At 38.7% G+C, this 15752-nt stretch overlaps 1 protein-coding gene across 1 annotated transcript; it reads left to right on the top strand.

Annotated features, from left to right (window-relative positions):
• Window positions 1–768: 768 nt before the first annotated feature.
• yme1l1b (YME1-like 1b) lies at window positions 769–14543 on the top strand. Its single transcript, XM_017702481.2, has 18 exons — window positions 769–937; window positions 3563–3688; window positions 5196–5373; window positions 5810–5908; window positions 6045–6154; window positions 6569–6719; window positions 6868–6951; window positions 7826–7999; window positions 8222–8374; window positions 9594–9726; window positions 9823–9885; window positions 10022–10134; window positions 10296–10451; window positions 11625–11776; window positions 12110–12236; window positions 12623–12696; window positions 13346–13432; window positions 13519–14543. The coding sequence occupies exons 1-18, from the start codon at window positions 905–907 to the stop codon at window positions 13660–13662; spliced, it is 2157 nt and encodes a 718-aa protein (XP_017557970.1). The 5' UTR covers window positions 769–904; the 3' UTR covers window positions 13663–14543.
• Window positions 14544–15752: the final 1209 nt, after the last annotated feature.

Genomic DNA, 15752 nt, shown 5'->3' with positions numbered 1-15752 from the left:
TGCAGTTTGCCATTGCTGACCATGGGCCAGCCAGACGTGGCCCACATCTGCATGCTATATGGGAATGGTTAGGAACATACCAGAGGACAGATGTCCACGTGAATGTAGCTTGAATTTAAAGGGGAACTCCACTGATTTTTCAAAAAAATCATAATTAATCTGTTGAGATGTCATTCAGGGTGGTATGGTGTGAGACATTACGTTCTAGAGATGCTTGCAGAGCCAGAATTGTTCGCAGTGATGGTGACAGGAACCATTTTTTGAGGAGTTTAATGCCTGTAAAAGCTCCATCACAGACAATTATTACATTAAATGGTCACAAACACATTGGCTGATTTCCGAGACAGTGTTTTTTCACAATGTTTCGTGAAAACGGTTCGGCTTAAAATGCATTTTAATCCATTTGATTGAATCCGTTTGCGGCAGAATGGAATAAGAAGGGCGTTGTAAAGCAAATGGAGCCCAAAGAAAACTGCTTTCATCACATTTATGACTGTTTGACCATCAACATTACATATAAAGACACGAATAGGCTCACTGGTGGTTTTGCATGGTAAATGAATTGGCTACATTTGTGTTGTAGACATTGTGACCCCTGGCTCCTGTGGTCTGTAAGCCTCTCTACGTGGACAAATGCCACGTCTAACCACCCCTGGATTATTCTGTTTACAAGATAAGGGCCGAATTATTCAGAAGTTTGGTGGAATGGCCCTTTAAGCAGAAAGGCTCCGCTGGGTGGCGCTGCTATGGGAGCTGCAGCGGCGGTTTGTCCTGCCGCTGCTGATGGAGAAGCGGTGCTAGTTAGCGAGTTTGGCTTAGCGGCGCTGAGGACATATTTCCATTTAGGCTAATACAGATAAATATTCTTATGTTCCGGGTGGAGTTTCTCTTCGTTTAATCAGAAATGTTCTCTCTGTCGTCCACAGTACAACCGCAGGTACCGTTACCGCCAAACTGGACCAGTTTCGACCGAGGAACACATGCTAACTTTAGCCGACCAGCTGTTTTCCCTACTTGTTTATAATTGAGCAGGCTAATGCTAATGCTAACGCTAACGCCAGTGTAGCTTGGCTGTACTAAAGCAGAGTAAATGGTTTATAAAACGAGTTTATAATCTGTCAGTAACCACCCAGTTGCCTTAGTTAGTTAGCTGTCTAACCTCTTTTCTGAGAGGTTTGGTCACTAACGTTATAAACTACGTTAACTACGTTGCTGTTGTGTAGCTCTTAATCCCTTTATGTCATTTTCATATTTACATGTTTTCAAGCTTTCAGTCGGTCAGCGGTGCTTCATATTACAGACATTTTGGCTTGTTTCTCGTTGTTATTTTTATTGGATTTTTAGTGTAGGGAATAAGAAATGGGCGATATGGCAGTGTTTGTCGTTATCGTGATAAATTTCATCTTAATGTGTCACATTTAAGCTTTTCTGAGTGTCTGGTGGACGTAACCCCTCCTGTTAAATTGGGTTTAGTGCAGCTCAGTCTGTGAAATGTTGAGTATAAATAATTGGTGGTAGTTTTTGATAGTATTTTTAAAAATGTGGGTTTACTTTGCCTGTTCTAACTTTCCAGATGTCAGGAAAGTAAACGTTGTCTGTTATAAAAACCCTTTTGAAGTGATCTAACATTTTGGTTTATAAAACGAGTTTCTAATCTGTCAGTAACCAGCCAGTGACACTAGTTAGCTGTCTGATAACTTTGTTTCTGAGAGGTTCGGTCATTAAGGCTATAAAGCACAAGTTACGTTGCTGTTGTGTGGCTACTAAAGCTCTTAAGCCCTTCAAGTCATTTTCATAGCTAAATATTTTTGTGCTTACAGTCAGTCAGCTGTACCTTATATTATAGATATTTGGCATTTCTCATTATTATTATTATGGTATGTTTAGCTAGTGTAGGGAATAAGCGCTGGGCAAAATGCCAATGTGTATTATTTTTGGGATAAATTACTTCACACACTGTCCCAGTAAGCTTTTCTGAGTGTATCGTGAGCATCACCAATGCTTAAAAGTCACTGACCAACTGCATGTTTGATTACAAATAGAGCATAATTCCTCCTGTTTGACTGGATTTAGTGCAGCTCAGTGTGTGAAATGTTGAATACACATAATTGTATTTGTAGTTTGTAGTTTTTGATAGTATCTTTAAAACATAGGTCTACTTTGATCTAACTGACCAGATGTCAGAAAAATAAATATTGTCTGTTATAAAATACCTTTTGATATGGTCTAACATTTTGCCACGTTGCTTCATCTGTTTAGGGAAGGAAATAATTCACCTGTACGTTTAGGGTTGTGAAACTCGTACCGTAATATTAGTCCAAACATTCAAGTTCATGGGGCACAAGTACCTCACAAGTGTATTTTTTAAAAAATAAAAGTGTGAAAATGTATCTTTTCATTAATTACACCTGATCTAACGTGCCCAGAAAGTCTTTCACTGTTGCTCTGAAGCTAAAATTTATTGGCATGCATCAGTTTTGAAGGCCGCATTATGTAACTAGGGAGTTGACAGCTGACCTGTGTATTTGAAGTGAATGTTGGTGTACATGGTGCAATACAATGGGCATATGGTTCTGGGTTGGGGGGGGGTTGGGTTGGGGGGGGGGTTTGGGTGGGGGGGGTTCTTCAGACTTTAGAAAGTGCTCCACATTCATGCATCTCATTTACCATAATAGTTCTTTAAAGGCCTATGGGCCTCATTCACCACTGCTACTTCTTCTTCTTAAAACCAAGAGAAATAAAGCAAAAGTATATCTATTTACATATTTACATAGCATTTGAGACAGATTTGTTGTATTAACATGATCGCAGGCACTGAGTGGTATGAGGCACATATTATAGACATGACTAACTTGGAGTTGCATCGATATTACAGTGTAAAGTGTGTAGTGAAAGTTTCAATGCAGTAGTAGTTATGATATTGCACAGTGCGTATTATGAAAAACTGTTTTTAATGAAGATTCTGACCTTCACCAAAGTTATTTGGGATTTGTTCTTACGTAAGAACAGAATCTTCACAAACTCAAGAGCACAAATGTGCGAACAGTTCTGCTGTCATTAATCCGACAGGCTTTTTCTCAGGACCTTTCTCCAGAACACATTTATCTTCCTAACTTGGGAAGATATTGGTGAATGAGAACCCTGTCTTTTTAAAGCTTCTTTAGGGAACCAAAAGTGGTTCTTCTGTGGCATAGCTCCAGATTAGCCCTCTTATTTGTAGGAGAGTAGCGTGAGGCGTTTAGTTAATGTTAAAGGGAAATTCCACCTTTTTTTTTCCCCCAAAATTTCTGAATAATTTAGTCACTGAGTTGAAAAGTCATTCAGAGAGGTCTGGCATGAAACGATGCAGGGCGGAGAAACCATTAATGTTGTGCGTTATTTTGTCTTGTGATGTCCTGCATGTGCCTCGCGAATATTCATTAATGAATACATTAGAGGCATTAAATGCTTCAGACATCTGGTTCCTATCACCCCAAACCACACTATACGTCACATATTCGCACCATTAATTTTTGTACTATTTTCTTAGCTCTGAAATGATCAGTGTCCCATCTGTTTACAGGTAACAGTTCCACTGAGTCACCTCATCAATGCCCTGCACTCTTTGAAGGGTTCGGTGAGCTGCAGCAGCTCAGTGAAGCCTCAGCACAGAGAAAATGCTCAAGAACAAGACCCACACATCACAGAGGTAACAAACATTGTGTCATACCTGTCACTGGCAAAATGCTGAATGTTCTGTCCCTCAGTCAGACGGATTTATTTGGCTTGTCAGTTATTTTCCTGAAGTTTCAATGAGGATAACTTCAAATATTAGTTGGTGTTTGATGCAGAGTGCTTTGGCCTTCGCTGTGCTGTTGCATGTTTTTCGTCATACCTGTATCGTTCGGCTGACAGATGGTTACTAAGCAACAGCGATAGTCTGAACATGCCTTTAGAAGAAGAACGAAGACATATTTTAAACAGTGTTCAAGGCGTCTTTGCTTTACATTATTCTTTACTTTGCAGAACTGTTGTTAAAAAGCAGTAGAGCCTCCGAGGTTGTATGTTATCATAAATAATATAACAGCTGTAATAATCTGTCATCTTTTACAATCATGGTGGCCGCACAGGCATTACGGCATTCGTTTTGTTTCTTACAGACTAAAATAAAAATGGGTCTTTTTGCCTTTTTAGCTCATGTCCCAATTGATAAGCACAATTCATTGTATCATATCATTTATAAAATAGTATATCATTATAGCACTTAATAAAAAAAAAAAACAGTAACCTGATGAAAATGTCATCACTTAATAATAATAATAATCATCACAATAACAGCTGAATTTATAAAGCACTTTTGTCCCAGCTTAAAGTATTTTAGAGACAAGTAATATAACAGTAACAGAAGACATTAAAGTTTTCGTTATATTTTATTTACTGTTTATATAAGAAAAAATTAATTAAAGTCAAGAGTATTAATGTAAATCATCTTATGCCAGAATATAGATCAAATTAAAAAGAGAACTATATATATAATGTATATATGTATGTATGTGTGTGTGTGTGTGTGTGTGTCTGTCTGCGACCTGTCCGGGGTGTATACTGCCTTCCACCCGATGACCACTGGGATAGGCTCCAGCATACCCCCACGACCCTGGGGGAGAAGCAGTTTAGAAAGTGTGTGTGTGTGTGTATGTGTGTGTATGTATGTATGTATGTATGTATATATATATATATATATATATATATATATATATATATATATATATATATATATACAAAATGAAAGGTAGACATATAATGAAAAGGTAACTTCAAGGGGGATATTTCTTAAATATGTGTGCTGAGCTTGACTAATAGAAAGTGGAACTGATTTCCAAATATTAAAACTATAATAACAAAAAGAGGCCTTTCCGCTTTTTCTGTATTCGTCAGAAGGCCGGCATCTGCAGATCTAAGATCACATACCTAAGCATAAAGAGAAAGACATTATGTGAGAGATACAGGTGCTTTAGAGCTTTTAAAAAAGTAGAACTTTAAAAATCAATGCTTAATTAAATAGGGAGCCAATGCATTTCAGGCTAGATGGTGTTTTATGCTGACGCTCAGTTAGTTTTATAGAACTTCCATGTTTCATGGAAAGTTTCATAAATGCATCACAACGTGGAGAAAAATTGCATTATAATTTCTGAACTCTCTATTTTTGCATCATGCAGCCCTCATGGAACCTCAGGGACCTTGGATTGACAGATCTGGGTGTAGGTCAGCTGGATGAGCTTGTGGACAGACTGTTGCCGTATGTGACGCAGGTGTCGTCACCACCCTCTAGAGCAGAATCAAACCCCTGGAAGGCCTCCTACCTTTCCACGGACTCCTTCTTTCACAATAAATATGGTGAGGAGACATACACGTGTGTGTGTGTGTGTGTGTGTGTGTGTGTGTGTGTTTTAAATGAGAAAACATGTAAAAATAGGTAATGTAATCCTGCAGAGTTATGAAGGGAGTATCCAGAGAAGGCCAAAAACCCTATCAAGAAATAGTCCAATTTCCTAAAAACAATGTTTCTCAATGGATTTTAGGTATTTCACTCTCTGCAGTGCAAAAATATTGTCAGACTACTAATTGAAACTGGACAAATCTCTCTGTGTAAAAAGCATAGCCTAAAACCACAACTGAATACTTGTGATCTTCGATCCTTCAGATGGCACTGCATTAATATAAATACCAGCTTGCTTCTGTGATGAAGTACTTTCTGACTGGTCAGATTTGACCTAATAACTAACGTATGAAACTGTAACGGATTGAAAGTCTTCCCTTCTCTCCTCTCCAGGTTTCTCAGTTGCTAAGATGGGCGGTATTTCACCTGTTTTTTGCAAAAAGAGCCCTTCCCCTCTTCAGACAGTGTGTACAGATTTGAAGTTCTGGCCAGGTAAAACTTACCTGAACGTGCTTTTTTCACTCACATGTAAAGAAACAACAAAGCATTAATGCATAAACATTAAGTTGTATTCTGTGTGAGTTTATGAGTATATAAATATATATATTTATGTAATTTCTGTGTGTAGTATGGGTCCAAAATCGAGGATTTAAAACCTTGAAGTCCAAAACAAGGCGCCTCCAGGGTGGTTTTGACCGCCCAGTGGACACTGATGCATTCACTCCATCTTTTATGAAGGTATGGTTGGACTGTAATCATGTATTACTTGTAGTTCAGCAACTGTGTAAGCTAATACCTTTAATAAATACCATTTATCATCGTATATTTGTGGTCTATTATGATTTGGTACTCTAAATACATTTTCAACAGTTGGTGTGAAACAGTACTGTGTGAAAGTCAGAGACCAGCCTTCATTTCTTTAATTTCCAGTCAATATGGCCATTAATTTGAATCATTTTCTCAGGTGACAAGATATAAGATGAGCCACTTGCATTAAGAAGGGAAAAGACAAAGAAAAAATAGTGGAGAAAAAAATAATTAAATTTTTCTTTCCCTTCCACCTTCCTTGTAGTGTTTATAGTAGTAGTGTATTTTTTTTTTATTATACTGCTTGCCATGAATCTTTTGTAATATCTGTTTTTCCCTTGACAGGGACTTCTTACACGGGACAAAGGGCAAGATGTGGAGACCTTAGACAAGCTTTTGAAAGTCAAAAACATTCCTGACGCCCATCACGATGCTTTCAAGACTGGTTTTGCCGAGGGCTTCTTGAAAGCTCAGGCTCTTAGTCAGAGAACACAAGGTAAAGTGTGAAATCAATTTGATCATTTTCAGGTATCTTTAAAAAACAATTTGCGAGGTGAGTTTGCTGTAATTAGAATTATTATCTATTAAAACTATATTAAAAGGCTGTTGCAGGTTCTATAGTTTAAATGTCTGTTGCTCTGTAGAATCATTGAGGAGGACACGGCTGATCTTGTTGGTCCTGTTGCTGGTGGGATTGTATGGATTGTCCAAAACACCATTTCTATCGGGTAAAGGCTTCTGTTGTGGTTCTTACTTCTTCAGTGTGTCTTTGCTTCCTCCTTTCCAGTGCCGTGCTTTATAGTTATATTTTTTCTAGACTAATGAACCTTATTTAAGATGGAGTTTAGTATACTTTTGTTTGTTTCCTGTTTTGCATCCATGGGTGTTTTTCCACTACACATTCAAAACAAGAATTGACCCAAACAGGAACCATAGAGTTCTAATTGTAGTTCTTGAGAAGGTGATTATTGATATCATCTTCACTAGGCTAACTACTCTAGCCGAGTTTAGCTAGGTCCAGAAAGGAAATATGTTTCTCTGACAAACTTAACATGGTGCATCGTTCAGAAGAAAAGACCTCATGTAGCAGACAAGATATCCTCAACACCAGAGCCATCACCTAAGAGCAGCCTTTGTCTCCAGCCCTATGTTAATTTCAGCCGAAGTCCCTTTTTTGGACATTTAAAATCTTAATTTCTTCCCTGCGATTAACTGGATATCCATTCATTTACTCCTACAAATTAATCAGAATGCACATCCCTAGATCAGGCTCACTTCAGCTGCTGCAAATGTTAACAAAGACAAAGGAGAACACAGTCGAGAACCGTTGGGTCCTGTTAGTATCACTCTTGAACAGGTACCAAAAACCTTAAAACTAGAATCATCAGTGCTGAAATAGTGATTAATGGAAAAATTCAATTTTTTTGGTGCCAGAGGTTCTTTGCGTAGTGGAAAAATGCCCCTTGTCACAGTTTAATGCTAATGCCTGTGAGCAGCAAGCTCTGTGAGATTTTATGTTTGTGTGTGAGAGACAGAGAGAGAGTGAGAACAGTGTGCAGTGTGCCTTTGGTGTGTGAACTGTAATCTAACCGTTCCGGACAGTGCGGTTCCGAACCACATCAGGCCTGGATTCGGCAGTGGACCCTGTCCAAATGAAAAATGTCACTTTCGAGCATGTCAAAGGTGTGGAGGAGGCCAAGAACGAGCTGCAGGAAGTAGTGGCGTTCCTCAGGAACCCACAGAAGTTCACCGCCCTGGGAGGCAAGCTGCCCAAAGGTAAGATTGTTTACATTACTGTAGAACACTATTCTAGACATAAAGGCATTAGGGTTAGCAGCATAACTATCAGCAGTGCAGGAGGGGCAATTGCCAAATGCCCTGACATCTTTACTGAGGTCCACACATACCACCACCAACCTGAGATTTCAGTATTTCAAATCGGGAGGAATTTTTTCAGCATTTTGTATATACTTGTTAAAGTCATATGTTTCTTGTCAGGAATCTTGCTGGTGGGACCTCCAGGAACAGGGAAAACTCTGCTGGCTCGGGCTGTGGCAGGGGAGGCCGATGTGCCTTTCTACTATGCCTCTGGATCAGAGTTTGATGAGATGTTTGTTGGGGTTGGTGCTAGCCGGATCAGGAATCTTTTTCGTAAGTACCTTGAATTTCCTTATTCGTTTTGTGAGTGTACGTCCAACTCTTTAGACCACCAGCAAAGCAAAAGTCTAAGGGTGCTTGTTTGTGAATGTACTTGGGTATCGAAAACAAAAGTTATATTAGATAAGACTAAAATGTTTCAGACAAAAATAATCCCTTTTTGCATCTGCATTCACACGAGTGTATGTATACACACTATTAAGCTCAACGGACAAAAATTACTCACTTTTCACTAAAACATACCTAATAGCGTGTAATAGCTCCGGAAGCATGAATAACAGCTGCGTTTCGATTTGGTGAGACTAGACTCTGTATTTTCGCTATTCTTGCATCAAAGAATTGTTTGGCCAGATTTCATGGATGCCTTCCCTGTCTATGAGTTTTGTCTTTTGGCCACAATTCTGACAAAAATTTCCTGTATACTGGGATCTTTGCCCCTGCTGGTCGACCCGTATGACCATATACTTCCATGCAGCTGCAAATTCAGCTGCTTCGTTCACCCTGTGGTCTCTGGCACGCCCAAATGCAGTTACTCCTTTTTTATCAATCATTACCATCTACTTTGTGAACCATTTTCTCACATCGAGTGAGACATTCACTGCGCTGTACCACCTCTTCTCAATCAGTGAATCCTGTTGCACACCCTGTAAGTACTTCTAGTCCTCGTGCAACACCATCTGCTGGAGCCTGAAGTTTTTTACTAACCATATACACAAAGTGACTAATTTTTTGTCCAGGGAGATTATATGACCGGTATATATGTGAACCTGACATATCATTGAGCATCAAAACAATATTATACCAAATCTATAATGACTCAACTTTTGATACTTAAGTATATTTACAAGCATGTACTTATACTTTTTTATACTTTTCCTCAAGGATAGAGGTATTGGCTACCAATTACTTTCCTTTCTGACATCTCTGATTTATGAAAAGACCAGACCAGATCAGAATATATAATACAAGCCTCCATATTTCTCTGTAAAGGTCAACTCAGTAGCTTGAATAGTTTCTCTGTGTAATTTACGCTTGACTTATTTCCTATATTGACTTGACTGTGTTAGCAATGAAATAAGATAATCCTTTTAGTCCCACAATGGGGAAATTCTCAACAACAGGAAAATATAGATAATAAGTATCTTTGCTATGTTGTAATACTCATGACCTGCTCATATCAGACCTTTTTTTTAATCTTCATTTCTTCCCCTAGGTGAGGCTAAAGCAAATGCCCCCTGTGTGATTTTCATTGATGAGCTGGACAGCGTGGGAGGGAAGAGGATTGAGTCACCGATGCACCCTTATTCTAGACAGACCATTAACCAACTTCTGGCTGAGATGGATGGGTGAGATTTGAACTCTTACCACTCATGCTGGACTTATTTCTTCAGTAATTCTGTGTCATTGACCTGAATTTAATCAAATGAGGTTTGTATCTGCAGGTTTAAACCAAACGAAGGTGTCATCATTATTGGTGCTACAAACTTCCCTGAAGCTTTGGATAAGTATGTATCTCAAGTTCACCTCTCAGGGATATCTTGGAGTTCTGTAATTAATCCACATAACCTCTGGTAATTGCAGATACAGAGCCTTTTATTAGATCATTTGAGTCAATCTGATATTCATATCCTGATCCTCCAGTGCTCTGATCCGCCCGGGGCGGTTTGATATGCAAGTCACTGTACCCAAACCAGACGTGAAGGGACGTACAGAGATCCTCAAATGGTACCTCAAAAAAATCAAAGTAGACCCAGGTACATGTCATATAGTACAGTGAACTTCTCAGGATAATATTAGAAATAGTTTATTCTTTTGAGCACAGCCTGTAATATAGTGCCTACTTTTATCTTAAAATATGACTGTGCTGGTAATGTGCCATTTTTAAAATAATTCACTCTAATCTTGCTCTCTGCAGCGGTGGAGGCTGAGATCATTGCCAGAGGAACAGTGGGGTTCTCTGGAGCTGACCTGGAGAACCTGGTAAACCAGGCTGCCCTGAAAGCTGCTGTGGATGGCAAGGACATGGTGACGATGAAGGAGCTAGAGTTTGCCAAGGACAAGATCCTAATGGGTTAGAATGTCTTCTCTAGAGAAAAGAGGATTTAAACAGTGATGTACAGCTCAAAGTCTTCGGGGCCTAGTTATTTCACAGAGCAGGGTTTCTCTGTAAACTGGATAAACTAAACATTTGGCCTGTTTAAAAATAGAGCTAAGCCTCTTTTTTTGGCTTAAAGGAATGGTTTGGCAAAAACAATTGATGCAATGTTCCACTTACCCCAGATGTGGTTGATCAGCCAAGATATTTGGTGTCCAAATTTTGCCTTTTCAGTCTAGAACTGTGAATGTAAATGTAGTACTGCAGCTACAAAGCTAACATTGCTAATTAACAATAGAAGTCGGTTGTCACCCAAATCTTTTCTGTAAGTACATCTCCAGAACTTTCCTGAACCCTCCCAAACCATTTTCAGGTCTTCAGGAGGACTTACTGTGAGCTATAAAAAATTAGACAAACTAATGTAACTAAAAATAAAAGGTAGAAAAACGTTGTTATGTAACGTTACATGTTATGGGGCAGCAGGAGTGGCCGGGCATATACATGCCAGATTACTTTGTACCCCTTTATAAATGTTTTTCTGTATAGATATGTGCATACAAATTGAATTTTGGCACAGCATACCTGTTGTCTAAAATTGCTGACTAAAGGTAATCAAGTTTCAGCTTCATGGTGATACATGGTGGTTGGGATAGTGTAGTGGTTAACACCTCTGCCTTCTACACTGTAGACTGGGGTTCAATCCCCACCTGGGCAAAACACCCTACGCTATATCAATACGAGTCCTTGGGCAAGACTCCTAACACCGCCTTGGCCTACCTATGTAAAATGATCAAATTGTAAGTCGCTCTGGATAAGAGCGTCAGCCAAATGCCGTAAATGTAAATGTACATTTTTATAGCCTATGGTAAGTCATACTGTGTCCTAAACACATTTACAAGCCCTTAATGAAAACCTGGTTGCAGTTTGAGCAGATGTAGAAAGGTTTTGCAGATGTATTTACAGAGAGGATTTGGTTGACTGTTGATTTCTAGTTTTTGTTAGGTATATTAGCCTCATAGCTCCACCATTAAACTAAAAGTTTAAAAAAATTGACCAGAATGGCTTGGCTAATCAATGTGTAAAATTGGGTAAAATTGGACTGAGTGGCTGAGTGTTTTCCTTTCCTATTGTTTCCTGACTCCCATATAGGCCCGGAGCGCCGGAGTGCTGAGATAGATAAAAAGAACAAAGTGATCACAGCCTACCACGAATCAGGCCATGCTATCATTGCATACTACACCAAAGATGCCATGCCCATCAACAAGGCAACCATTATGCCAAGAGGACCCACTCTGGGTCATGTGAGTTGATTCTCGCTGCTATTTTTGTGTTGCGCTGGCAAACTGATCACACACTGTCATTAAACAGTTCACCTTTTAAAGCTGCAGTCAGGAAAGACTTTTTTGTAGTTTTTTGTGTTCATTAGCGGATGGACAAATGTATATTGTACGTGTAAGTGCACATTGCATGAAATTTCACATACCATTTATATTTATTTTATTCATTTCTATTATGTTTCATTTGAGTCAGACCAGTTAGTTTATATCTACTTAAAAGCAAAAACATAATCATTACAGTGTGTACTTTGTTGGGGAGCCTGTGTTCTCAGTTGTTGTTGTTATTATTCTTCCCAGGTCTCTATGCTGCCAGAGAATGACCGCTGGAGTGAAACCAGAGCTCAGTTACTGGCACAGATGGACGTCAGCATGGGTGGCCGAGTGGCAGAGGAGCTCATCTTTGGAAATGAGTACATTACCACAGGTGAGTTTACCCCAATGTGAACCTCAGCAGGTCGAAATTTTGTTGTAGCGGTAACTAAAATAAAGTAACCTTTATTTTTTTTTATTGAGATGCTGGAAAAGTTGCATCAAAACAATGTAGTTTTATTGTGCGGATGTTTGAGATGCAGTGAGAGTTTTAAACTAAAAAGAAGTATAATGGGATATGTGAGTTATTGTAGTGTGTGTGTGTGTGTGTGTGTGTATGTATATATATATATATATATATATATATATATATATATATATATATATATATATATATATATATATATATATATATATATATATATATATATATATATACACACACACACACGTGTGTGTGTTTAATGAATATGTATGTTCATTTTTGGTTCAATATGGCAGGTGCATCAAGTGATTTTGACAGCGCTACTAAAATAGCCGAATTGATGGTGACAAGGTTCGGCATGAGTGACAAGGTTTGTGACGATCCCTCTTTTAAAAAAAATAAAGCTCTTAACATATTTCTGATGCTGCTTCTAGGCCTGTCACTCTCATGACAGTTAATGACAGTTCCATATAAATAACTGCGTTTAACACTAGTTAACAATAGGGAGCCAATAATATGACAGCATTCAGTGGGTTGTGAGCCAGTGGCTGTGCTCGTAATTTGAGGTTGAACAGTGTCTACACTGCTCCTCCTGCTGACCAAAATTTGTAGTTTTAAATTTTGGAGACTGGAAACAGTAAAACATTAAATGAACAAAATATCTGTGTTTTTTAAGATGGTAGAATGATGTGGTTGTTCTGTATAATTTTATATTTTTGGAGGTGTAATAGAAAAACAATAGTACAGTGTAACATACCTATGAATGGAGCATGACATACTTGCAGAAATTACACCAATATGCTTGTAAAATTTGCTTGTGTACTGGATTGCCATGTGAACAAATTATTAGTATCTTACATATATAGCATTGTTTTCAGGCTGGTAAACTATAACCCTCAAATTTACACACATTCCTACCAGACAGGAGTTCTTACAGAAATGGCAGAGATAAAATCGATAACTAAACTGTCCGTGAAAGTTGACCGTGTATAACTTTTTGTTTCTTGTATGTTGTCTAGCTGGGTGTCATGACTTACACTGATGTTGCCAAGCGGAGCCCAGAAACACAGGCAGCTATTGAACAGGAAGTCAGGTCGCTTTTGAGGGTAAGCAGTTAGGTTTTTTTTTAGCTTTATCTTGTTGATGTAAATTCTCACAGCTGGGGAAAATAAACTGCTGCTTTTCCTCTCAGGATTCATACGAGCGGGCTAAAACGCTCCTGAAGTCTCGTGCAAAAGAGCACAAAAACTTGGCGGAAGCTTTGCTGAGATACGAGACGCTGGACGCCAAAGAGATCCAGATGGTCTTGGAGGGGAAAACGTTAGAAATCAGATGAGAGACTTGCATAGTATGAAAACTCACAAATGTACATATGCAGTAGACGATCTAAGCTTTACCCAGAGAAAGTATTTACACAAGCCTCATCATATATTTTCTGAGCCAGCTTTCAAGAGGTTTATGCTGTCTGTATAGCTGAATGATAAGCACTATACATTGTTTGTGACTATTCCCTGTCATATTTGCTCTCCGTATAATGCGTTTGGACTGTTTTTGAACAGCTCTTATTTCTTTGCTACACTGATATTGTCTGCAACCGCTAGTGGCCACAAGTAGAGGGAGTCCATGTGCAGAGAAAACATGTCATTATGCACAAATCTGAACTCCAGTTTAGCCACAGTCTGAGTTTTGTTGAGTAGGTCTCACGGTGGCCTTCAGAAAATTGTAAGGGAATGTACAGAATGTCACTGTGGGACTAAAGAATGTCTCAAGGCACTTTGGTAAGTGGAATACTTACAGTTTTGTATGTTAAGGACATGTACTGTTTTAGTTTACCTGCTTGTGAATAGTCCTGCTTCAAAGGTTTTTGAGTCACTTTGTAATTCTTCAGTCTGGACACTTAACTGTCGTGTTGCTTCTTCAGAATTCCACCGTCTTTTCATTGGCAGGTTCACCAAAGATAAGTTTCATTACCTGCAAACTAAAAAAATACATTACTGTGTCAAAGACACCTCCCTTAGTTTACTTCATTTCCAGTCAAAACAGCCATTAAGTAGAAGTTACTCTTTTTTTTTTTTTTTTTTCAGGAGATATTTCCAATGAGATATAAAATAATCTACTTGCATAAATGAGAGCCAAAGCAAAATAAGTGGGGGAAAAAAAACTTGAATTAAAAAAAATGTTAAAAGCTATGGAGAAAGTGTCTCGACTAGCAACTGTGCAAGACCTGGTAGACCACCAAAACTGCCCCATCACATAAAGTTAAAGTACTTAAAGCTGTTCAAGTGTTCCTGTCCATCCTTCTCCGATGAGAAGATGACTCAGCGCTATCGGTCTACATCACACAAAGAAGCTGAACAATGGACTGACCACCCCAGAGTCCAGACCTCAACACCACTGAATATGTTTGGGATTATTTGGATCATGAGTAGAAGAAAATACAACCAACTTCTAAGACTGAATTTTGGAAGAACTGAAAGCAATACTGAAATATTGATATTATATTTAGTTACTGAGGATTCTGTGAGTGTATGTTTGTTTTTTTTTGGTGATATGTTTTCAGCTTTTTCCCGACACTGAAAAGTGTATAACTTGTACATAGTGGCCATTTCGACTGGAAATGAATGAAATGAAGCGTAGTCTCTGCCGTGACCACAGTACTGTACCTAATTCTAAAGAAAAGCTGAATGCATGACCGTGCCCTTGGCATATATAAATACATATGCTGTATAATGTAGTAATTGGGAACATATACTTGCACAATCCTAAAACCTTATAAAAGGTGTGGTTGAAGTCAGGTCATCTATCCTTTGCTGTGTTAGTCAAATCCACTTTTTTCTTGAAGTTTGGTTTGATATACTGTTATTTATGTGGATCCACCTTTTGAGTTGACTCCGCCTGTCTTGTATGTCTTCCTTAACTTAAGTTTAGACGTGTATATATGAACACTATTGTGTGGGAACATTTTATCTTTGTATATAGATGTATAGAGGAATGTAAGCCTGAGGTTTGATTGAGTTTTAAGGTGAATTGCGCTTGAAATTTGTGCAAAGTTGGTGAGGGATGAGTTGCTGTAATAAATAAAAGTATATGGAAAGCTATTCTTTGATATTCTGCCACTGAAAGTCTCCCTGTGGTTCAACAACAGACACACATTAGGCCCATATTGTGTTCTAAACCAATCAGAGATGGTGAAGGGTGGGGACCCCCAGAATGATTGACCGTGGTCCAGATATTCCTGTACGTGTGTGTATGTTTGAAAATGAGTGTGCTGCAGTCAGACAGAGAGAGGGGAGTAGCCTAGGCCCGTCAGATAAACAGACTTTTTCATTAAGAATGTTAAGTTAAGACCTGATCTGTCCGAAAATCATAACCAGTGCTCTGACACGGAGCCACCAACCTCTCAGGTTTATGTCAAGCCCTGGTCCG

Source organism: Pygocentrus nattereri, chromosome 19 (genome assembly GCF_015220715.1).
Source record: "Pygocentrus nattereri isolate fPygNat1 chromosome 19, fPygNat1.pri, whole genome shotgun sequence".
Classification (NCBI taxonomy): Eukaryota; Metazoa; Chordata; class Actinopteri; order Characiformes; family Serrasalmidae; genus Pygocentrus; species Pygocentrus nattereri.
The sequence above is the reverse complement of the archived record's forward strand: the minus strand, read 5'-3'. Positions and strand labels throughout refer to the sequence as shown.